This window comes from Dermacentor variabilis, chromosome 6, assembly GCF_050947875.1.
Source record: "Dermacentor variabilis isolate Ectoservices chromosome 6, ASM5094787v1, whole genome shotgun sequence".
NCBI classification, from domain to species: domain Eukaryota; kingdom Metazoa; phylum Arthropoda; class Arachnida; order Ixodida; family Ixodidae; genus Dermacentor; species Dermacentor variabilis.
In genome coordinates, this window is record NC_134573.1 from 184,421,190 (window position 1) to 184,445,854 (window position 24,665).

At 46.8% G+C, this 24,665-nt stretch overlaps 1 protein-coding gene across 1 annotated transcript in view; it reads right to left on the minus strand.

Moving 5' to 3' along the window:
- LOC142585938 (plexin-B-like) overlaps positions 1 to 24,665 on the minus strand; it is a 547,589-nt gene that overhangs the window by 35,783 nt on the left and 487,141 nt on the right. Inside the window, exon 20 of the mRNA XM_075697062.1 lies at positions 22,711 to 22,816. Within this exon, the coding sequence (XP_075553177.1) occupies positions 22,711 to 22,816 (106 nt within the window). The remainder of the gene's footprint in view (positions 1 to 22,710; positions 22,817 to 24,665) is intronic.

Here is a 24,665-nt window from a genome sequence, read left to right on the forward strand (position 1 = left end):
TACCCATAAAAAATATCCCGAGCGGTAACAATAAATCCGTAGTCCCGCGTGCCTCATAAACATAACATCGCTTATTGGCACTTACAAACCAATAATTCAATTTGGGTTACTCTTTCAGACAGTGCCATTACGCAGCGGAAGATCGCTCCAATAGTTGAGGAGAGTTTTGAGCAGCGCCCGGTTTTCAGGGGCCTCTACATCCCCTTAACCCAGGATTTAAGCTTAATGTATGCAAAGGCAGCGTGTTAGAAAAAGAAATGTGACGTGAATGAAATAGTTCAAATAGCAGTACAAGCCAAAGTCATGGATGCCGGGGTGCATGACCAGGTCTGGTCAATTCAGGATCAAAAAGGGTGAAATGAAAACGCTGTGTCAAGTCGAATAGGAACACTAAGGAGACACCCAGGCCATGGCAAACATTCCATATTTCGCATAGCGAACCTTTTTGCAATGTTGCAATGGGGTCACCTGTTTCTTCCCGCGATCGAAGTCTGCCTTTCAGGACCAGCTGCACGGGGAAAAAAAAGCAACTCATTTCTTAGCACCAAACACAAAGTTGCCCGTGTCGTGGATATATAGGACATAACAAAATAAAGCCTTATGGAGAAAGAAGAGCAAGATCAGATATGTGCGGAGCGGTTCTTTTCTAATCTACGAAAGCTCGGCAACCACCAGCGAGCCGCACATGGCGCTACCCAAGGTGGGGCTGCAGCGCCCGCGTACCTAGAAAAAAAATATGCCAAAAGATGTGTGGGAGTTGAAGAAAGGAATTTTTTTCATTTTCCCTTTCACTTCCTGCTGCCCGCAGGCGCCTTATTTCGCGTGGGGCGTGTGCCAATGGGGCGTTCGCTCGAATCCCAGGCGTGGATGACGGATGACGACCGAGATGGATCGTTCCTTTTCTTTCTGCGCTGGCTCTCACGAATGAGTTAGCCATTCTGCTGCCTTCAGTGAGGAAGCAGAGCTTATTATTACTGCCCCGTATAGAGGAAGAGAGGATCCCAATAGAAGGAACATGGCGGCAGCGCTTGGCCAATGAGAGGATGGAACGCGCAGCCACGTGGATCACCCAATGCGCTCTTTCTTCCACGTCACCAGGAACAGCCAGTGATGCTGCCCTTCGCTGCCTTGATAATATTAACATCAGTTAAAAGAAGAAATCGCTGGGTCAAATGTTTTGCTCGTCCTGTTTGTTTTGTTTTCGAAGTTTGCCCGACAGAGGAACGGGCGTGCGCGCAGGGCCCTTGTGATATGCCGATGGCAGGGTGTACGTGCACTGCGTTCAGACGTGCCGGCTTTTCATCGTCGGCATGTTTGATGCCCTCCTGGCAATCGCGACGCACCGCTTGCGGAGTTGGCAGCTGAGAGGATAGTGGTTCATGCTGAGGCCATGCGTTGATTACTTCCCGGGTTTTCGCCTTACTGCAGTCACCTAGAGGGGCTCTGGGTCCTAAAGGAAAATTATGGAACCAGCCTTTGGGTCGTTTTTGGCAGTCATTTAATACATGCTAGATTACCCGCCGCACGATATATTTTCCTAGTGCCGCAGCCTCACGAGGAATAGATTATTAAGGTTAAATCAAGAGGAATGCAGGTCATGACGGTGCTCTTGAACGGACGTTGGGTGTTGCTCCGCATGACTGATGGCCCCTGGAGTGAATGATGGAGTTGGTTATTTGCTGTCGACTCCCGACAAATAGGCTTGCGCGTGTACAATAGTGACCCACAAGCGATGGCAGGCAACCAGTGTATACCAGCACATCTGTGGAGCTCCTATTTGAGCCGTCCATCAAATGCGCCAGCGTTGGTTATCGAACGATGTTCATTTCGTGGGCAAACGAGGTTATATGCATCTGTTCCCTTCCCTTAGTGCAAAAGAGAGAGAGACCGAGGAAAGGGGAAAGGCAGGGAGGTTAACCAGAGGGGAAGATCCGGTTTGCTATCCTACGGTGGGGAAATAGGGCAGGGGGACGTAAAGTGATGACAACGTAGAAAGAAAGAAAGAAAGAAAGAAAGAAAGAAAGAAAGAAAGACAGAAAAAAAGAAAGAAAGAAAGAAAGAAAGGAAGAAAGAAAGAAAAAGAAAGAAAGAAAGAAAGAAAGAAATAAAGAAAGAAAGAAAGAAAGAAAGAAAGGAGCATAGACACAATCACAGTCGGTCAATGTCACAGCATACTGTCACCGCACAGCAGAGTAACACTTGCAGCACTATAAAAATTTGTTCAGGCTGCAGCGGCTTGTCCAATTCTGTTGTCCTTAAAAACTGCAACAGTGCCCGCATCGCCCTCTGCTGCGATGGCTTGTGATGACAGCATTTTAAAACAAGTTCCTTTGTTAGAGGTCTTCGGTCAAAGCGCGCTAGTATGCGAAAAAGTTATACGCCCTGATCCAAGTATAGCGCTTCTTTAATTGGAATATATGTCAGGTGGTCGCAACTTGTTTTATTTGAACCCTAAAAGATCAAATAGAAACAAGGCACTTTTAGCGAAGTCGTACCTGAGGTAAAGGTGGTCGAGAACTCACTATCGTCCACGTGCGAATTCTTGACAGCAGTGTCGGCTTACATTTGGCTACATCTTGCTTTCCTGCACTTAGTCAAGCATGATCGAAACGTAGAACTCATCTGCTTCTGGCCTTCGAACCAGTATTGCTTTCCATAGTACTGCTGTTTTGTTAAAGGACGCATCCGGTTAGCTTCGCTTTATCTTTCATCCTGTCCTATTTTCGTGACGACAACAAGAAGCCATCAGCACATGTCGGCTTCTCCCTTCCCAAACACGATGCGCACGTTTTTGAGCTTTTTAGGTCCAATGAACTTCACGACACTGGCAGCAAACATCTACCGGACCTTCTTCGAAAGCATTTGTTCCTCGTTTGTAACTATACCACCGAGGTTTCGTTTAATTAATGCGTTGGTGAATTATTCATGTCGACAGAAACTGCAGTAACCAACTATGATGTCTGTCAAAGCTGCCATAGTTCTGACCCGCTAAGACACGAAGAGAGTATAAATGAGCTAGACCTTTTCCGATAGGGCTGAGCGGCAGACATACTTTATCGTATCGCACCAGAGAGGACGCCAGTATTTATGTGCTAGCGGCGAGTTTATAGTATGAACTTCTCGGAATTATCGACCCAAGACATTATTTTCCATGCATCACACTTGTAATCTGGGTTATCCCGTGCTAGGTGCAGGCAAACTTCTCCAGTGCATTAAAGAGCGCCTTTCTGTCTTTCGTGCACGCACGCACACGTGGATGTAGTTGAGAGTGCCGTCATAAACTTCCATTTGTGGTGTTTTCAGTGACCTGTGTGTAATCTCAAAAACTACGGACCGAGCTGTTCTATTGCTCAGCTTCCCTGTTCCCTTTGTTCGTTTGACAGTTTACGCACGTTTGGGAAAACCGCTTTATTCTAGCAGTGCATCCATTTCACTTCATTATGATTACTCTTTCTTGTTCGTCTCATAGTTCATGAAGAAAACCGACGACAAAACATTGATTTTCAGCTGCTTGCAAATAATTAATTCCAAGTGTACATGGCGGGTCCGTGCCCTTAAAAGGAGATGTGTCGCATAGGCACCCGCAGTGTGTTCGGTGCTGCCAACTGGTCTTTTGACGATATACTACACAGGAATATAAAGTGAAGCTTCATTCATAAATAACTTCTCTAACACCGAAACGACCAACCTCATCATGAGTGGAGGCTTGATAGGCCACCAAAGAGGGGCAATGAAAGACGGTTGGCAAAGGCAGGCTGAAGTCCCCACATCAGCTACCGGTTGCATAATGAATATTCACTGCGCCATCTCGAGTTTTGTAGACTTTTCAATAAAGAATGATTTGATTGCCTTCTGCAGGTAACAAAGAGTCGAAATTGCAGGTTCTGATAGCTTTGTGCGCGCAGAGACGGCCGAAATAAGGGAAAGTACTTTTGAATCTGTTGCGTTATAGGGGCTTGCCGTGTTTCAGTTCGAGATGTTAGAAATAAAGGCTGTATTTTATATTCTCTGACAGTAATCGACGTTCTCCTGTTATATAAATAAATAGATAATTTTTGAAAAAAATACTACATTGAACTGATTAGGTTTCTCTCTTCAGTGTGCCTTTAAGCTATTGCGTTGCGTTTATTCACGTGAAATGCTTGTGGTATCGCCATCCGAAGAAAAGTCAGTGTCGCTTTAGGCGTGGAGTTTGGTACAAAGTTTGACGGGAAGCCATCTGTACACCTTATATCGATATAATTGGACTCTGGAGGCCGTGCTTTCGAATTATACACTGCTCTGAATACTATGCTCGAGTAGACGACACTCCCACATGAAGGGACACCTAGTAGCAATAAGTGTCTTGACATAATCTTACGCCTGAGTTGCCACGTCCACTGCAACTTTCAACGCTAGCGCTACATTATTGTGGCATTCTAGATGTTCACGGGAAGCTGGCGGATTGAAGTCATTACAGTGGACGAGGGATGTCACTGCCGTACCCATCGTTCCTACCAGGGCAGGTGAAGACAAGTCCCGTGATGGCTCCCACGACATCCCTTGTTAAAGCAATATTGATTATTATTGCGAGATGCAGCAGAGAGCGCATTGTGGTAATAGTTAATACAAAGATGTCTCTAGATTGTTTCCCTTTTCTTTGAATAACCTTGTAACCGCTTATATTTCTCTTATTCGCGCTATATTGTCCCGACAGGTCGATATAAATAGTTTATATGGCCGTGATAACACTATGCAGCTATTATTACCTATCGCTTGATTGTTTCCAGAGCATTTATACCTGCCAAAAGAATGAGTAACAGATGTATGTCAGTCTGTGCGTTTGATGCTTCAAATCTGTACACGCGAGTCCTCACACTCTTCCGAAGTACTACAGGGGTTTGTTTGCTGATTCTTCTTAGAGGTGATTCATCACCACCGCCCTGCTGGTAATGCGGCTGCTTTTGGGCAGAGACTGCATTTCTCGCGGTTCTTTGATGTCGACGCCTCATAGAAGCTCTTAGCTGACCTCGAACCTGGAGCCGGTAAAACACAACGTGAGATAATGCAGATTGCCACCTATAAAGCTCCGCGCAAATATGTTGTCTATTTGTGTGAGATGTGCGCAAGACAACTTTTATTTTAGAGTCAGTGATAATTTCGTTTCCAAGCAAACGCTTGGCACTCCGACGCAGGTTGCTTTGCTTATTGATACCAAGCACACCATCGTAGGTTAGAATTTGTCACACGAATACGGCTGCGAAACTCTTTAACAGCTTGGGTGTAAAATGATTGGGGTACTTGAACGTCACTCTGAAGCATTCACCGGATAGTGCGATACAACACGGTGGTCATTTATTGAACGCATTAAAGTTTACAAATATTTTAGTCATCTTACAATGTTAAATTGCGATTCACAATTTGTATCTGTGCGCATGACAGCTAAGGTATATGAGCTATCGACTGCACTGAAATAAAATGTCGATAGCAAACCTAAAAAGGCCGTCGTGTACACAGATTCGTTAAGCGTGTCAAAAGGCCTGTGTTCAAAGTGTGAGCATCAGAGCCCACTTATAGGCGGCATCTTATACATAATACTTTCTTCCACGGGTCAAGCTAAATCTGTTCCTTGCTGCCGGGTCCCAAGTCACGTCAAAATTATTAGTATATAGTGAAAAAGTGGATGAATGCGCATCGAATCCTGCCCATAAAAGAGCATCTAAAAGAATACTGCTGAAGACAGTCTCCAAGCTGTTCGACAGGCCCTCACGTCGAAATGGCAATGTGATTGGTAACTGCGAAAAAATCAACTCTATCTTACGAAACTCCTCTTTCCAGAACGGTAAACATGTCGCCATCAAGAGCGTTTTACTCTCTTGGTGCCGACATGTTTTTTGTGATTCTATGTTTACGTATACTTATATTCGTATACGTATATTCTATGCTTACGTATAGGACGCCGCCATCTAACGCACAACCATGTTGAGGAATAAGCAATGATCTGTATGCAATAAATGTCAAGAACCATAGCAACACACATCTTAATTACATGCTGTGCTATTAAAACACAAAGACGAAAATACTATGGTGAATTATACACAGCGTGCTGCTTGCGTCTTTTGCGGGCGTTAACAAGTTCTTAGACGAGTTTGGCTTTTTTAAGCAACTTTGCGGTAATGCAACTATACATAGTTGCTTTCGTTTTTCATTTATACTTATCGTCTTGTGGTTTGTGCAGGATAGCTGTATTGCTATCGCGACATTAAACCAGATATATCTAAAATTGTGGCTTTCCCACATCAAAATTTCGAAAAATGTACACAGAAGTATTTGAAATCGTAATATAAAACTAAAAGTGGGTTTTTAACAAGGCCGGTGCACAAGCCTTACGCCTTCTTGATCAGTTCTATTACGAACAAGGTACTTCCTATCGTTCGTGTGCTAATTAACAGACACTTTAACTTCCAGCATCTGCTAGAGCAGCTGCTACGCCGAGGGCTGTTGCCTTCGATGTATCGCTCAAAACTGTACTCTTCGGGGCTGTGCAGACAGCGTTCCTATCAACGAACACTGCAGCTTGCGCCGCCAGTGCCACATGGAAATTTTCCCTAATCAGCTGCTGTTCTGTAGTCTATGGACACTATAATATGTATAGTTAGTAAAAATTCCTGAAGCCCACGAGTGTACATGATAGACATTAAGAACACTGACTGCTACACTACTGGATACTGGTGGTTTATGTTTATCTTTTTCTCTCGCTTACGCCACCTTTTTCTTTTTATTCCCGTGCCCTGCCCTTGTGTGCAGGGTAGTCAACCAGAACTACCTTTGGTTAACTTCGCTGCATTTCTGCACAACATTTCTCTCTTCTCCCTCACCCCTGCTAGAGAAACTGCGTTGGCGTAACGTAAGCATTCCTGTCCCTCGATTCCATTCGTTTCCGGTCAGGAGCCGCTTACGGCCTGAAGGCTACGGCGATAGCGCAGGCGGAGCAGCGCTCGCACCACTCGCGGAGTGGAAAGGAATACAATTGGAATAGAATCGTTACGTTATCCCGGTACAGTAGGGAATATACCGTAACAGGGCTGCCAGGAAAAAGTCGATGGCGTGAAAGATGGCGAAATCGGGATAGGCGTGCCTGCCGACGAATGAAACTCTCCCCAATGTTCGCCACCTTCGTGCCGCTTCGAGAACTCTCATCATGGAGTCCCGAAATGAGCGACGCTCACTAGCGCGAGCGCGGGCAGGATCAGAAATTGCGCATGTGCCGTTTTTTATTATTACGCGGCTTCCGGCCAATGATTCGTTCCCGTATAGCAACGAAGCCACGCGCGGCACGTGGCTGCAGCCTCCTCGTGGCATCACGGAAGCAAATTTCCTCTCGCTCGGCGTGCTTCGTGACAGGAACAATTAATGAGCCATTTATCATGGCCGCGCGTTCCGCGGCTCGTTCTCCCCGCGTCGCTCATCTCGGCCTCGTTGCCACAGATCCCTTGGGCACACTGGCTTCCGCGGAGAGCTAAGCCGCTGGCGGACCCCGAAACCCCAGCAGATCCCCCCCTCTCTTTTGCTCTTTGCTCCCGGCCGCGGCACGCCATGCAACCTACGAGCCTAGAAGAACGAGGGATAGAGTTTCTATGGGAACGCCCGTATATCGCGCAATAGCGAAGAGTTGCTGTACATATATGAGAAGACGCAGTTGATGAGAATTTGTTCGCATCTTTTTCTTTTATTTCTTTTTAGCTGCAAGCTGAAGCATGACGGAAAGCGCTGAAGCGTGAGGAGATCTGTGGCTACGTTGTGTCTTCGGTTGTGCGTTGGAGTGAGGCGCCTGTAATCTTGTGTTTCGAGCACTTCGTGCTGCGTAGCCAGCTAAGATCATGGACGACGGTGTGAGGCTCTCGTCTGCTGTTCGGTCTAATACCGTGCAGTGATGCGTAAGCTGAATGCTCGCTCTTTCTTCGATCGTTGTCTGTGCAAGCAGACTGTTGGTCTTTTAGTATAACGCTGGCTGCGCTTCATGTTTCACGGCTCTCTCTAATACTCTTGCCGATACCGGCGCTACTGAAACTGATACTGGTGGTATGATCCGCCTAAAACATGCAGCGCTTTGCGAGTCAGGCCTGGCATTTATTCAGAAGTCAAGTTTACGACGCTGTTAACCCGTATGAACGAATGGTGACTTCCCGGTTCTTGAATATTCTGTTAATGATAGCGTTGGCCGACTGCGCATTAGTTGGTCCCGGCAGCGGAGACTATACGAAAGCCGATGTTCAGCTTGGTAACTAACTACCGGTTGCTGGGTTACAAAATATTTATCAATATGGAAATATGTATGAACGCCTTGCGTCTTGTGTGTGAGTGATCCTTTCAATTTTGTCTGCGCTGTTTAGGCTTCAACTTGTGAATAAAGCCACTGACCATTGTAAGACAGCTTTCACAACGCTGAACAAATTTAAATTTCGTACACCAAGCTGCCGTCTGCCACTTGCCCTGGGAATTTTTTTTTACCGGTCATGCAAATAAACTTGCGAGCAGACAGTCTGCCACAAAGCAGGTTCTTCTGCTTCACGTTGGCGCATTCGGTGGTTTTCTGCACCTGTAGAAAGCTTCAGAGCTTGTAGTTCGTTACTAATTTGTTGATACACTGAATGTGAGCGCTCTCATAATTTACAGGAAATCAAGATCGTAATATGAGTGACCGTTCCCCTGGAGTTGCACAGTTATTATCATCATGCACATTGATTTGTAAATTCTAAAGTGTCTATACCAAGGGCGCTATAACGTAAAACTATTCCAAACTTTTCTATTCCAATTCTGCTATCAGCCCTCCACGATTGGTCAAAAACTTTTTTCGACCACCCCCACTTCACCTGTCTGTCACCTGACGTCACGAAAACCGCGATAGCTCCCCATCTGATATGATGTGTACATACTGATTATGCATGATTTGACAGAAAAAAGAAAAACAGTTATTTCTGATTTGACCCCTTTTCGACATTAGCCCTCGGCTATTGGTAAAAAGTTTTCGGCCTGCAGCCACTTCACCTGCCTGTCACGCGACGTCACAAAACCGCACAAACTCACCACGTCAAAGTGACGTGAACGCGATAAAGATGCATTAATATGCCGAACAAAACTGAATTTTCTTCGGAATAGCGGCAGGCTGCCCCGTTCCGAAAGGAATAAAAGATAGCTGCCGCCGATAGCTGAGACGCTGGCTACTCGCACCTGCCGGAAAGCATGGGTGTATTTGCGTATAATAAATCTTCTTGCGTGGCCGTGTAACGTTTTCGAACACTTTCGGCACGTTTACCACCTCATTCTGCCAACTCTTCTTTGCTGAGGGTCCGTTTTAGCGTCATTCTTGAGCTTCCGTTGCATGCCGCCGCGATTTTCGACCAGCCACCACAAGCTAAGTAAGGGAAAGCCGACCAATCGCAGGCGCCGGCACCACCCTCTTCATCCGGTTATCGATTTTCAGTGCACTGGCAACGGATCCCTCTCTACTTGAGCGTTCTCCTCGCCTCTTGTCAGCCAATTAGATACGACAAGCCGCTCAGTGTAGGCAATGTTATTCGTTTTTCAAGCGAACAAAAGTGATCTCTTATGAACGAGGTGAGTGTTTGATTGGTCTGTACAGACAACCCCGTGGGTGACCGCCCGGTGCTTGCGTCGGTGGTTACGCAAATTTGACGTCAGGAGATCGGAATAGAAACATATTGGAATAGTTTTACGTTATAGGGCCCCAGGTTTAATCTTTCGCAAGTACTTCAGCAAGAATACACAAAGGGAGTTAAACTAAAATTGGCATATCCTTATTTTTGTTTAGAACATCTGCGTGTTTGGTCCCTCCAAAAATGCAATAATAACTAACCTTGGCGCTCTCATACGCTCATATCTATGAGTGTACATCATAGATAGTCAAATAAGTGTGTCGCCAGCCGAATGTGCCGTAAAGGCAATGGCAACACCGAAACACAATGCAAACATTTCCAAGCAGCCAATGGTATTGAAATTTCCTGACCCCACCTGGTGCACATTTCCCTTCTATCTTGACTTGATTTGGGACATCTGTAAAGCATGTCGTGCCGCCATTTCCCGAAACTAGTCGTTTCTTTCTTTTTTTTTCCTTTTAACTCACAAGATCATAGTATAAGCCGTCTTTTCCACATTGCACGTTTTCTTCCATCCCACGCTTCTCTAATACCTTCGACGGGAATTAAAAATTTAGTGGTCCCATATATTGTTGAACTTGCATGCCGACGAGGATAAATTATAAAGTGAGTGAAATAAAGAAGGCAGAATAAGGCAAGCATCATCGGCGCATCGTTTTCTGGTCCCTGTACCTCTTTCTCTTTCTTTCTTTTCTTCCAGGAGATGACATTCTATACGACGTTGAATAACGCATAGGCAGAAGTTGGTTTCAGGCTGTCTTCGCAGTCGAAATTGGATTCGCCTCCTCACCCAAGGCAAAAAAAAAAAATAGGGAGGGAGAAAGATACCGTACGCCTGTTTCCGTACTGCATGCCCCAATGAAGATACGCACAAATTTCCGCGCCGCCGAAGCCGGGCTCACGCGCAATCGCCTCAGAAAAAGCACGCGGTAGACAAAATCAAGCAGCAGCAAGCTACCGCAGCGTTCTGAATTAAAATGTATGCAAATCCGATCTCCTCCTTCTCTGCCTCCTCTGCAGGTAACGTGCGGTGCCAGTGCCGGACCGGCGGAATTGAATTTGGGCTGCACGCACGGAGACCGACTGCATATGACGAAGGTTGCCCCGAGCAGCTCACCACGTGGACACCGACACACGGGCAGCCGGTGCTGCCAGTGCGCGCAAGGTGAGGTCGGGGGTCAGCAAAGCCCAAAACTTAGGAGTCGAAATGGCTGAATATGCTGATTTCTAGAAAAATAAACAATGTTTGCCATTTTTTTAAGAGTGGGCGCTAACTTAGGCTTTCTTCGTAGACCGCAAGTATTCGATTGGCGAAGCGCATACAATATACAGACCGGTACAAAACTGTAATAGAGAGTGAAACATTTGCATGGAGAGACAAAAAAATATTCCCCGAAAATTAGGATACTCCTTGATGCCAGACGCGGTCGCCGAGTCAGTAAGGATCCACATCTGCTCGTCGAAGTTTTCACCCTATCAATGGAACCTTCTTCGATAGGACTCCAAACTTGTACTAGGAAGACGTCTCAACGTACCCACCTTCCGGTGAGACGAACTTTTCATCGTTTCTGCGCAATTAATGGAAGAACTTGGCCGACATGGCCGGCCACTAAGCCTAGTCCTTGGCTGGACGTCACCTCGACACCACCGACGCCACGCGCGTTCGCGGATTTATGAAGCATGGAAATCGAGCAAGCAGCGGCGTCCGCTACGACATTTGGCCACTGGCGCACCGTAGGGAGCCGCGCCAGCAGCAAGCCACGTCTGTGATTGTTAAATTCACGGCATGCCTGAACCTTGCCGCAATCGATGTCGGTACCCTCGGCAACACTATCCGCTCGGCGGCAGGACTCAACACAGTGGAACGCAGCGACACATATATATACTTCAAAATCCTTCCTTCAAAATTATGGCAGTCCTTCCCCTACTGCCATAATTGCGGCCTTGAACATTCGCTGACTTCGAAAGACTGCCCAGCAAGAAAAGAAGCGGACCGCGCGGCGCGTTCGCGGGCATCCAAGCACCATCGCCGACGGATACGCAACACAAAGCTCTTCCAGTATACATCAGATTTCCCTGAATTGCCACAGGGCACACACCATCCCCGTAAACTGGACACAAGGGTCACTATAAGTGACAGGACCCCAGACACCTCCATCGCTACTTCCGACCGGTTTGCCGTGCTTCGCCAGACGAGTCGCAGCTGGAGTTGCAGTCGCAGTGCCAACCAATCCATAATAAGATCCCCTAATGGAAGCCCGCCGTCTAAGGCCGCCAAGCGATCCACCACTCCGGAGCCGAAACGTCCCAGAAATGACAAGAGCCAGCTAGCCTCTGATAACGGTGAGCCAGTCCGTCCAAACCTACCTACTAATTCCTCACAACCCTCAGCTAACACTTCACAGCCAACCCGTTCTATTTTACTGACTCCAGTTCTTCATTACTCGTACTCTCAAGCTCTTCAGCGCCCTATGACACTATCGCACATGCCGGACCAAACAAGCATGCAGCGCCTTGAACGAGCGGTCCAGGTTTTAACGGCTCAACTAGACACCCTCACGAATGAGATTGCAGTGATTCGCACGATACAGGCTGAAATGCAATATGTAAAACAAAATGTTGCACGCACAGATGTCGTCGTTCAACAGCTAGTAGCCAACGCGCAAATATTCGCACGTGCACAGACATCCACGCAGTGCAAGGTCGATGAGCCCTCTGGACCGGCAAAGCTGTAATATGTCAGGCCGTAATCGACCTCTAGGAATATGGCAATGGAATTGCAGGAGCCTTCGAAGGAAGAAAGCTCTCTTACAACAATTCATCTACCGAGAAGCGCAAAAAACAGATTTCCTTTTAATTCAAGAAGCTTGCGGACTTATATCATTACCAGGATATGAACACTTTACCCAAAGAAGTATTACTAAACGAGACAAAAGAGCTCCACAGGACGTGACCATTTGCATTACCACTGTAACATACATGGCCAAACATATTCCAGCTATACAAATTGATACCGATTCCATAAACAATTCGACTGAGGAGCACGTTACTGTCCAAGGCCGCTTCGGCAGCCGTGACGTTCTAATTATCAATGCATACTCTGTCCCAAGGCTCGACTGTCCTTCTCTGAAATGGTTGGACACATACACAAAGCTACATAAGGACAAAGACATCATTATAGCTGGGGATTTCAGTACACATGAAATATCATGGAGCTACCAGCGTACAACAAAAGCAGGGCAGCGCCTCGAAAGAAAAATACAAGATAACGAGTATACGCTCCTTAATGACACAACCGAGCCCACGCGCCAAGGAAACAGTGTCGAACGTGACTCTAACCCCGACTTAAGCTGGTACCGCGGAATTGGGAATGTAACTTGGGCGAATCTTCACGAAAGTCTTGGAAGTGACCATTACATCTTTACAGCGCCTTGAATTACATCTTTACAGCGCCATTACAAGCACAAGTAATTTCCCCTATGTTGTCCTTGGTGTCAGTGTTTGTTGGCTTTTCATGATATGACTAATAAAAATCGGGCCCCTCGGTTAACCCCCTTTCTTCTCGTTTATTACATAACGTGGGTCTCGAATCCGGCAACATTGATGCCCTCAGGTAGCATATGTGGATTTATTGGCCAGTTGCCTTCACCCAAAAAGATCACGTTCTCGTGACGCCTGCGGCAAAAAGGACGTTCCACGTCCGCCGCCAAGGTCTGTGAGTGGTGGCGCTGGCTAACACTCCCAAGGTTCTACTAGTACACATAAATACCCAAGAAAGTGGATGGAGAAACAGCGCCGCGGTAGCTCAATGGGTAGAGCATCGCACGCGAAATGCAAGGGTTGTGGGTTCGGTTCCCACGTGCGGAAAGTTGTTTTTTCATCCACTTTAATTTCCATTAATTTATCGTTTCTTCATTCCATTTATTAAGCACAAGTAATTTCCCCTATGTTGTCCTTGGTGTCAGTGTTTGTTGGCTTTTCATGATATGACTAATAAAAATCGGGCACCTCGGTTAACCCCCTTTATTCTCGTTCATTACATCTTTGAAGTTACTCTAAGCATTCCTCTTTCTAAGGCTCGCCTTGCTAACGCAGCTTCCACTACACAACTTACTGACTGGCACCGACTCCGATCAGACCTACACAGGGCCGACGAACAGCCGAACCTACATTCACGGGTGAAGAATATCAGCGAGACGAGAAAAAAGTACACCAAAATGATTGCGCGTAGTGCTGAAAACCCACACATAGACTCTCATCTGCTTAACTTATGGGATAAAAGACACAGGATAGCGCAGAATTGGAAGAAACATAAACAGAATCATGGCCTTCGCAAGCTTATTGAGCAAATAACATGAGAAGCACAAAATTCCGCGCAAAAAGTTTGCACCGAAAACTGGTTAGAAACATGTGACAAGCTCAACGGCCGCCTAGATACTGCGAGAGTGTGGAATATCTTAAAATGACTTTTGGGCCAAGGAAAACCACGACACACCATGGACAAGATAATGATTAGCTCTGGCCAGAGACGCGAAGAAATAGCTGACGAAATTCGTCAGACGTTCTATCCTTTGGTCCAAAATGCAGGACAACTTCCGAGGTCTTCTGTCTTCTGACTGAGTCATTCGAAGAGAGTACAACAGACATAAACATCCTGCTTACTTTAGCTGAGCCACATACGGCTCTCTTTTCGCTGAAACGAAATATAAAGCCCGGCAAAGATGGGATTACTTGTAGTACACTTCATAACTTACCCTCTTCTCAGTTAGAGAAACTTTTAGAATACAGCAACAATATTTGATAATCCGGAATCCTTCCAGAGGAATGGAAAACGGCAATAATAATACATATCCCGAAACCCGGCAAACCAGCCAACTGTATCACGAACCTACATCCTATATCTTTAACGTCGTGTGTAAGCAAACTGATGGAACGCATAGCCCTTAACCGTCTCAACTGGCACTTAGAAGACAGTAGTGCTTTTCCTTACACAATAACAGGCTTTAGATCACATGTTAGCACTCAGGATACCATGCTTCGTATCTCAGAAGATGTGTATCAAAAGCACAGTCTTGTAAAAACCAGAGTAATCGCAGGTGTACATACACACAAGGCCTTCGACCACGTGAAACACTCTGCTATCCTCAACAACCTCTTGACGTTACGAACCGGTGCCCGCCTCTACAATTACATTAAAGATTTTCTTGCCGGTCACGCTATACAAATTCAAATCAATGGAGAGTTTTCAGCGCCATGCCCTCTTAGTACAGGGGACCCTCAAGGCTCAATCCTATCAACCACTCTCTTCAATATTGCTTATACTCCCGAGCTCATGAGCTCACCAGCGTAGTTAGTTTTCTGGGTCCCCAGTGCCTGTGGCCATCCGAATTTGACCCAAGGGAATACAGAAAGACTTTGCACAAGGAGCGCACATCACTTTTAAAGCAACTTCGCGCCAACGCAGTCGCCTTTAATACTCCCCCTGCTAACCTCTCGCGAAAAGACAGCACTATTCTCCGAAGACTTCTAACAAACTTAATAGTGACTCCACTTTTCCGTCACTATATTCAAGGCCTACCTGGGCCACCGAAATGCCCGAACTGCATGGAATAGCCATCCCTAGAGCATTGCACCCGCCGTGGTTGCTCAGTGGCTATGGTGTTGGGCTGCTGAGCACGAGGTCGCGGGATCGAATCCCGGCCAGGGCGGCCGCATTTCGATGGGGGCGAAAACACCCGTGTACTTAGATTTAGGTGCACGTTAAAGAACCCCAGGTGGTCGAAATTTCCGGAGTCCTCCACTACGGCGTGCCTCATAATCAGAAAGTGGTTTTGGCACGTAAAACCCCATAATTTATTATTATTAGAGCATTGTCTATGGCATTGCCCTCACACTCAACCCAAACTGCAGTCAGCCCTATCCAACATTTCCACTAACATCAAGCCACGGTCATGGACGGACTGGCTCACTCCACCACCCCATGCAACTAACATTCTCCTGCCGGTGCTTATCCAGTACGTCAGAGACGTGTTGGGTGAGGACTGGTAGCTGACCGACCAGGGTTGAGCGCCGGACGCTGGCGTAAAAATAAAAGTTTTGTTTCTCTCTCTCTCCCTAATACCAAATTTGAGCGCCGCTGTATATGCATTTTCATTTTGCGTGTCAATATCTTCTATTATGTTTATATAGGTCAGCGGTTTATATCGGGAAGAGAAGGCTGTGAGTAGCGTAGCTGGCGCGGACAATCTGTCTCATGCGGCACATTGCAAATGGAGCGGTGTGGCGCGACCACCTCGCTAATCAGGATATCGTGAGAGGCAGTGCGTGGGCGACACGTGGGTGCGATTCACAGCAGCCGCCACAGACAAACCTTCGCTCGTTCAGCGCCTTGTTTTCATACAGACGACACGCGCTACTCGAACGCCCTATCGTAGCCATCGTCACCGCACAGCCCTTCTTGTGCCGCAGTACGCTTTTCTTCTCGCGCTTTCGTTCTACCAACGACGAGAGCGGCGCTTCGTCGGGGTGAAATCGTGCCACCAGAGTAAGAAGAACTTCACTTTGGCCTAGTTGGTATTTACTGCATATCATATTGACCACAAATAAGACGCGGACAGAGGAAGAGAACACATAAACAGCACGGGCGGTAACTTTCAACTATTTTATTCACAGCAGCCCGTGGGCATATATAGGCAAATAGAACATGCGCAGATCGCAGCAAACAAGAATACACATCAGCTTAGCGTGGCAACCAGTTATCAAAAAAATCTATTTCCGATTGAAACAACCTAATGGAGGTATCGCTAACACAGTCTTGGCCTTTCTTTTTTGTGTGATAAGCCTCCATCAGTTCACGTGCAGTCTGGTCATGGCTTCTCCCCAGAACCTTTGTCTCCTCAAAAAGAGGTACAGAGCGACAGGCATTGCAGTGCGCAGGTAAGTGCGCCAATTCATATTTCGTTAATTTTTGTTCATGTTCCCTGGCTCAATCATTTAGGCACCAGTCCAGTCTGCCCTATGTAGGACTTGCCACACGCCAGGGGGATTTCGTACACCACTCCTACATTGCATTTTGCATACGGCTTGGTGTGGTTCTTCACGACCTTGCCTTCCTTTAGGATCACGGGAGGTGCGGGGGCCGAGCCGCGCCAGCTTAAACGGGGCTGAAAAGACAAGGGGGACTCCCGGGACTCGCTCACAACCTAAGGAAGGTGGCAGGCACATTTGGAGTCCCCCTTGTCTTTTCAGCCCCTTTTAAGCTGGCGCGGCTCTGCCACCGCACCTCCCGTGATTCTAGAGGAAGTCAAGGTTGTGGCAAGAACCACACCAAGCCGTATGCAAAATGCAATGTAGGAGTTGTGTACGAAATCCCCCTGGCGTGTGGCAAGTCCTACATAGGGCAGACTGGACGGTGCCTTAATGATCGAGCCAGGGAACATGAACAAAAGTTAACGAAAGATGAATTGGCGCGCTTACCTGCGCACTGCAATGCCTGTCGCTGTGTACCTCTTTTTGACGAGATAAAGGTTCTGGGGAGAAGCCATGACCAGACTGCACGTGAACTGATAGAGGCTTATCACATAAAAAAGAAAGGCCAAGACTGTGTTAGCGATACCTCCATTAGGTTGTTTCAATCGGAAATAGATTTTTTTGATAATTGGTTGCCACGCTAAGCTGATGTGTATTCTTGTTTGCTGCGATCTGCGCATGTTCCATTTGCCTATATATGCCCACGGGCTGCTGTGAATAAAATAGTTGAAAGTTACCGCCCGTGCTGTTTATGTGTTCTCTCCCTCTGTCCCCGTCTTATTCGCGGTCAATATGATATGCAACCAGAGTAAGCGGCGACAACACCCAAGGGAGCGTCACATCGAGCCTTACTCGTAGCCACTCGCCATCGCCCTTTGCAGGAGCTGTGATCCCAGTCACACACGCTGGTACCATGGACTGACCTTAGCAGTTGACGCCATGGACCAGCGTAGCCATTCCTACTTCACGGCACCCTGCCCTCCCCTCCACCCTCGGAAGTGCAGATGCGATCGCCTACGCGGTTGCGGATGCCGTGGCCACCAGCAACTCAACGCATGCGTAGGCCCCTTTTCCTCCGCTCTTGCTCCACTTTCTTGACATAAAAAAATGTTACAGCGCAAACACATGCAACCACAAAGTATGAAGGACGGGCCACAAGCGCTTGTGTCCCGTCCTTCATACTTTGTGGTTGCATGTGTTCGCGCTGTAACAATTTTTATGTCAAGTATGCACCAACTCGCCCAGAAAGAACTCTTAATGCTCCACTTTCCGCCTCTGCTTTCACTTTAGCGTCTTCCTCCTTCACTTTCCTCCTCGCGCTCTCTTCTTTCATCTCCGGCTGCGCTCCGCGTTCGCTTTCATTGTTCGCTCGGTCAAGAGGTACGACGCCGAGGCACGCCCATGCTCATCGCAGGAACGGGCGCCTATACAAGTGCTGCGCTCCAATAGTATCGTACCATTAAAAGATGACCGGCCGCTTTTGGAGCAGACGATCCTGAAATGCCGGCCACACAAGAAGCCAATCAAGACACTATTGAAGTTTATACCTTCGAGTTCCCCCTTCATTAGAAAGACTTGGGTACTCCCAAGCGTTCCTCGCTTCCTCTATTTTGTTTTCCTGAATGTGCATGGATTCACTGGAATTCTTTCAGTATTTATTCACCCCTTCCCGCAATGTAGCGGTAACACACGAAAAGTTTCTATTCCCATTGAACTGCCTGCCTTTCCCATATGATTTCTTTCTCTCCTTATGTCTGCAATAAAAGATAAATGAAATACCAATGATTAATTATCAATCATATTTATTTTTGAAGAGACGATTGAATAATTTGCATCCAGCACTGTCTCAATCCCCGTACGTGAATTACCAAAGATCCTTCGACCATGACCGTGCGCGTCGATGGCACAGAAAGCAGCGAAATCGTCATTGCATTACCTCAAATCCACAGGTCTCTGCAGCTGTTTCTATGCCTAAGGCGCATATTAAAATGGGCGCGAAACTGCACCCTATCTCTACTTCTCATTTTTTTATCCCTGTATCTCTTCTCCCCCAGTGCAGGGTAGCGAACCGGACATGCGTCTGTTTAATGTCCTTGCCTTTCCTCGCTTTTGTTTCTCTCTCTTTCTGAATCCCAGTTTCCTAATATATTATGATGCGCTACTAACCTCAGGTTGGTATAGTGCCGACGTAACAGCAATAAATTAATGTGCATGACGTTTTTTTCTCATTGTAACTAGCCCTTCAAGAAGTGACAATACTTTGTGCAGAATGAGTACTATTTCAAAAACAGGATTTTTTTTACGAATGGCGTACTTACTAGGTCTTTCTCTTCTTTCTTGCGCTTGGTTCATGAAGAACGAATAACGCGACGCATGATACGCAATGATGGATCTAGGAGCCTCAGGGTGGCAAAAACATTCCAGGCGCATGTAATATGCACATTCTGCACGTATTTTTTTATTAAATTGCGAATTTTGCTTGTGCACTTGCTCTCTCAGAAGTGTTGCTCTCCTCACACTTTCATTGCAGAAATATAAGCTAATTTAGATAATCGTCCTTGATGTCCTTATTTTGGTCAACGTTGAATATTCTGATATAAGCAAATCGACGTAAGTCGAACCATAGATTTTCGCTAGGTGGAGGATGACTAATTTGAGACCACCTTCAATGTAGAATGAGAGAGAGCAAGAAAAGGAAATGTATGGACGCAAGTGTCTAGTTTGTTAGCCTGCACAGAGGAAAAGGAAAGAAAAATAAAATGGGGGCCGTTGTGGAGGTACCTGTATTCCAGAATTAATCATAGAAAGACAGCAAATCAGGAACAAGGAAGTGCTTCCTTCTTTGCGTTGGAAACCAACCGTTTGCTTTTGGCACTAGCATTTTTTTTATTCCTCTTCCTCTTAGCGAAAGAGCAATAAATATTGTTAACCGACAACTGAATGACGAATTTGTTGTTCATTGTACCGATCGATGTGAGCTCTTATATAAACCATTAATTTATGTCGGTCACGCAGCAGTGCTATTTACGCACCTGCATCTCTTCCGCTATCAAAAACTTCTTGCGAAATATTAGGAGGGCCGACTCGGTGTCATTTGGCACATCCTTCTACCAAGTTGCAAATATCAAAATGATGAAACGTCGCCTGTTATCGTACCTGCTCTGAAATGTAAGCCCTGATCTCATTAGTGAGTGCATCTATCGCAAGCTTTCTCGAAATGCCGTCAAATGGCGTTCATATCTAGTTTGTAAAAACTTCCTTTCACTATCATTTCCTTGCAGTGCATATTTACTAATTTTTCTGGTTCTTTAAAGAATGCCTTTTGTAAGCTACGCCGAGAGCCCGTCCTGTCTTCTCGCAGCCGGCACTGAGCCGACCACCAGACTGGACGGTAATGGATTAATACCCCTGACACACGGGCACTCTAAAGTCCTTTAGGCAAGGGGACATCTACCGGAAAGGCGTTCAAGTGCAGTGACACACGACAAAGAAGTGTCTCCTTTACGGCAAAGTTCCTTTTCGGGAAAGGAGATCGTGCAACTACTTTTCGAGCGGAAAAGGAGTTACTCTCGCACACAGCGTGCACAACTCGTCAATAGAAGGAAACCTGCCACACAACTACGGTGCCCATAGGTATCTTTTTTACCTTGCTAAAATGTTTTATTTGTTAGCGGTAATAGAATTTGTCGAATAGTGAAGATTTCCTCTAGCTATACTCTCAAACGCTCGCATAACGTCGCTAGAGCCGCCATGTTGAATTCCGGCAGTGTCGTCGTCGTTTGGTGCGCGCATGTGGTGTGTTCACGTCGCGAGATGGAGACTGCACAATCAGCGCCCGCAGGAAATACCCAGAAGAAACCAGAATTGTTGGAATAACATATTGAATAAAACGCGTTACGCCTGCGCGCACAAAGGAAGGGACGACATAGACGTGAAAAAGGATGACAGAAACGTGGGTATCACCAGAATAATTGCACGCACAGCAAAACACCGGCTGCACATAGTTGCTGGACCAAGTTAAATGGTTGCTAACAACGCAAAAACGCCAATAAAATAAACGACTATAAGCATTATTAGCCATCAACAATGAAAAAAATATATTTTCAGGTTCTACAGTAGCTAAGTGTAATTATATGCGCAGCTTTTTAAGAATGTTTTCTCTCTTGTGGCTTTAACAGCCAGCGCTATTTTTCTTGCGGCGTTCATCTGAAGAACCATCTAAAGAAGTTCAGTGCGGTGCCGTGTGTCATCGGCGCAACTCCTTTCTGCAAAGGGTCCTTCAGAGTAGCAAAAGGGGTTTACTGGAAAGGACTTTAGTTTTGCCCGTGTGTCAGGGGTATAAGAGGCGCAGAGAAGCTTCGCGCGCGGCGCTCGCTGCGTGCGTTCATTACCCGTCAAGCGGGTGCCGCAGTGGTGATCAGTCTTCTAATCTCCCGTGTCATAAATGCGTAGCCACGGTGCGACAGCATTTCGCAATGTCGTCAGTGGTGTCGCGCTGTGCCTTCGTTCCGGCGAACAAGGGACGCTTTTTCCGAGTTGCGGTAGGCTTAATCCACAATAATCGACCACTCTGCACATAATGCGAAGGACGGATCATAAATTCCTCCGGCAGCACTAGGCTCACGCGTATACGCTGTTGCAATCTTGCTCGGACGTAACGCGCGCTCGTGCGCGCCAGAAAATAATCCCCTGGCTAGCCAAGGATTTTGCCTGACGCCTTTCGAAGCGAAGGATTTGGCCTTTGTGCCAGGCACCGGCTGACTGACGCCCATCGGAAAATTAAAGCTGCCGTTGTGTAAAGCAACTCTCTGACGACGGGTGCGTGCTTCTCGGCCGAGCGCGTATGTTGGGTCTGACATCGCGCTGAATGAGCTCGCTTGGCTGAGCCGATAACGATGTGACCTACGGTGAAAACGTGCTCGCAAGCATGATGAACTGTGTGGACTGTGTCGGCTATAGGAAGATTCTTTCTTGTCTCGACTGTTGCGAGAAAAGCCATGCCGCTATCGGTTTTTTATCGTTTAGTGTTCTCTTTTCTTTATATTTAAAGGCGTGCATTAAAGCTTTAAAGCACGAATGAGGAGGCTTTTCACCGACACGATCGTTGCACGGCGATCCATCAACACTCTCGCTTCCTGTAGACACGAACTGTGTTGGCCGACAACAAACTTCGGTTAGGTCATAACTCTTCTTTCGACTCACGGGAAAGACGTGAGGCATTTTCTGTCAATGAAACTTCTTTCCATTACAGTACAAACTACAAAGGAACGGTGAGCATCTTGCCGCTATCGCATATGATAAATAGAATCCTTCCTTAGAAAATTCGCTTTGTCCTTAACCACGACATTAGGGCTAGTTGGAATAAATTATTGGTTGCGTGGAGACAACTGACCAAATATAGCTGCGTGCAACAAACAAAACGAAGAAACGGAAAAAAAATACATCATTTCCCTGTTCCGCGCTCAATAGCACCAAAGCTGCGACCGGCCGGGGAGATACTGCATTCGTATGATTAATGTTCAAAAGCAAAGAAACAATGAATAAACGAAGTCTTGTCTTTCCGATTTTGGTCTGGTCTTAGCTTTAGGAATATAGTAAATGTACTGCACTGTTTAATCATGCATTTCGACGTCCATTGACAATTATGATCGATATTTTTTTTAGATATGCAAGCAGAAGGCATTTGAACGGGGCAAATTCGCAATGTTAAGGCGATTCAGCAGACATTTGCTAAAGCGGACGGCGGTCAGTCACAGTGGCAAGGAGCAGTGCGCTACTGGACAGCGAACAGATGGCAGCGACGATATGGCGAGTCAGTAAGCAGTCTCATCTTCCGACAGTCTAGTAAAGGCGTATAACCGGGCATATAACAAGAGCGTATAACTGGGCAAACTTCATGCAGGATACTCGAAATACGCCATGCAGAACTACGTATAGTATTCTAGCAAATGAATAATTGAACAGGATCGCGAGGCCTGACGAGACACCAAGTAAAGCTGTGCATGCACCACGTCCATTTATTTACCTTGTAGTGAAACTTTTCCTGTGCCTTGGTGATGCCGGCGCGATTCCCGATGACCACGTACGTCGCCTGCGCCCCATGGGGGCTCGGTTGCGTCCGGCAGACAACTCTGCGATGATGGAAAGGATACGTGTCACTTTTCTTTAGTTATGGGGTTTTACCTGTCAAAACCACGATCTGATTATCAGGCACCCCGTAGTGAGGGACTTCGGAATCATTTGGACCTCCTGGGGCACATTAACCTGCACCTAAACCTTAGTACACTGGTGATTTCGCATTTCGCTCCCATCGAAATGCGGCCGCCGTGGCTGTGACTTGATTCCGCGACCTCATAGTTAGCAGACCAACACCACAGCCACTAAGAAATCACCGAGAGTACGTGCCGATTTTGAGCCATAGAATCGCGCCTCCACTGTCTCTAATAAATCGCTTACTTATCCCTAAAAAAAAGTCGCAGTTCGGCCCGGAAGGCGAAACATTGACTGGGATAGCAAATTAGTGGACAGCTTGCTATATGAAGTAAGGTTTGTAGTTTTATCGGCCGTATGAACTTGCAAACATAGGCATACTAAATAAATTAACAAGCATGGTGTCCGTGTCACGTGCGCAAAAGCAAACGTGAACGTATTTAACTCGATGATCGCGGAAAGTCGCTGTCAAAACGCTGCAGTGAGGAAACGCAGCAGCAGCAGCGAGCGAATTGACCTTCGCGAAGCCGGTCGCATCAAAGCGAACGAAGTTGTGAAAACGCAGCGGAGCGCCGACTCTGTCCCCGTCGCAGATGACCCTCACGATGCAACGGCCCGGTCTGGCGCGCGTGGCCACCCGGAGTAGAACGCCCTCCCTCCTCCCCCCCGAGCCCGTCGCGGCACGCTTCCTCCCCGCTTTCGTCCGTCGCGTGCTCGAGATTCAGCCGCGATCCCCGGCCTACCCTCGCACGCTTTCACTCGCACATACAGGATACGGCACGCAGCGACAATTTGATCGCAAGTTTATACGGAACCTCACGGCGACGCCGATGGCAGAAATGCTCCTTAAGCCTCCATTTAACTGTTATTGCAATAAAAGAAGTCGGCCGGGTAAGGCATGCTATAACATCTGTCGGAAATTTCAAACTTTGCGGAAAACAGGTGTCGAAGAATTGTCGGTGCTAGTTCGACTGCGAGAAGTACGGCATCTGACGTGCCACAGTTCACGCGCTTGATGTTCGGGGCGCCTGCTGAGTGATGACAGTGTTTATGCCTAAGGCAGTCTTTGATTTGTCATTTACACACTCTTTAAGTGTTGTATAAATGTGAAAAGAAAAATTATACTGGGGGGAAAATACGCTGCCTGTACGTGCATGGTGCAAGAAAATGAGACAAGTAATGTAATGGAGCTCACAGATGGTTACTTTGTGGAAACGCACGCATGCAAGGGTTTTCCTTTGTTTTCTTAAGGAAAGAACTTACATATTGATGCACAACACGCGGTTGCCACACACAGGAAATTGGAGGGAAATCCCCTCTTAAAATCTGTGATGTTGCTTTCACTGAAAAAACAGCCGGTAATTTGATATCCAAAGCGTCAAGAAGCCGATTACTGCCCCCGAAGGTTCCCGCACTGGTTCTGGGATGCCCCGTCTGACAGCGCTAGGTTTTCGAACAAGTGCCGCACACAAGGACTTTGTTTCATTTGTTTTGTTTTACAGAGAAGCTGTTAGCGCGAGTAGAAGCGCTCGAAAACGTTGTATGTGTGTTTTCATGGTGTCCCTCGCGAATCGGATTCACTGAGTTTATAGTTAGAGAGAATATGGGCTCAAGGTATGGTAATGCGCAGGAAAGTTCTTAAGAGGCTGAATTATTTAGGGTTAAATAAAAAATTGCGACGCCCTCGTTTCTTCTTTCTAATCAGATAAAACCTTACAGAGGAGTTGCCGCCGTTTGCTGACGACGGCTACCACCTTTTCGCTTGATTGA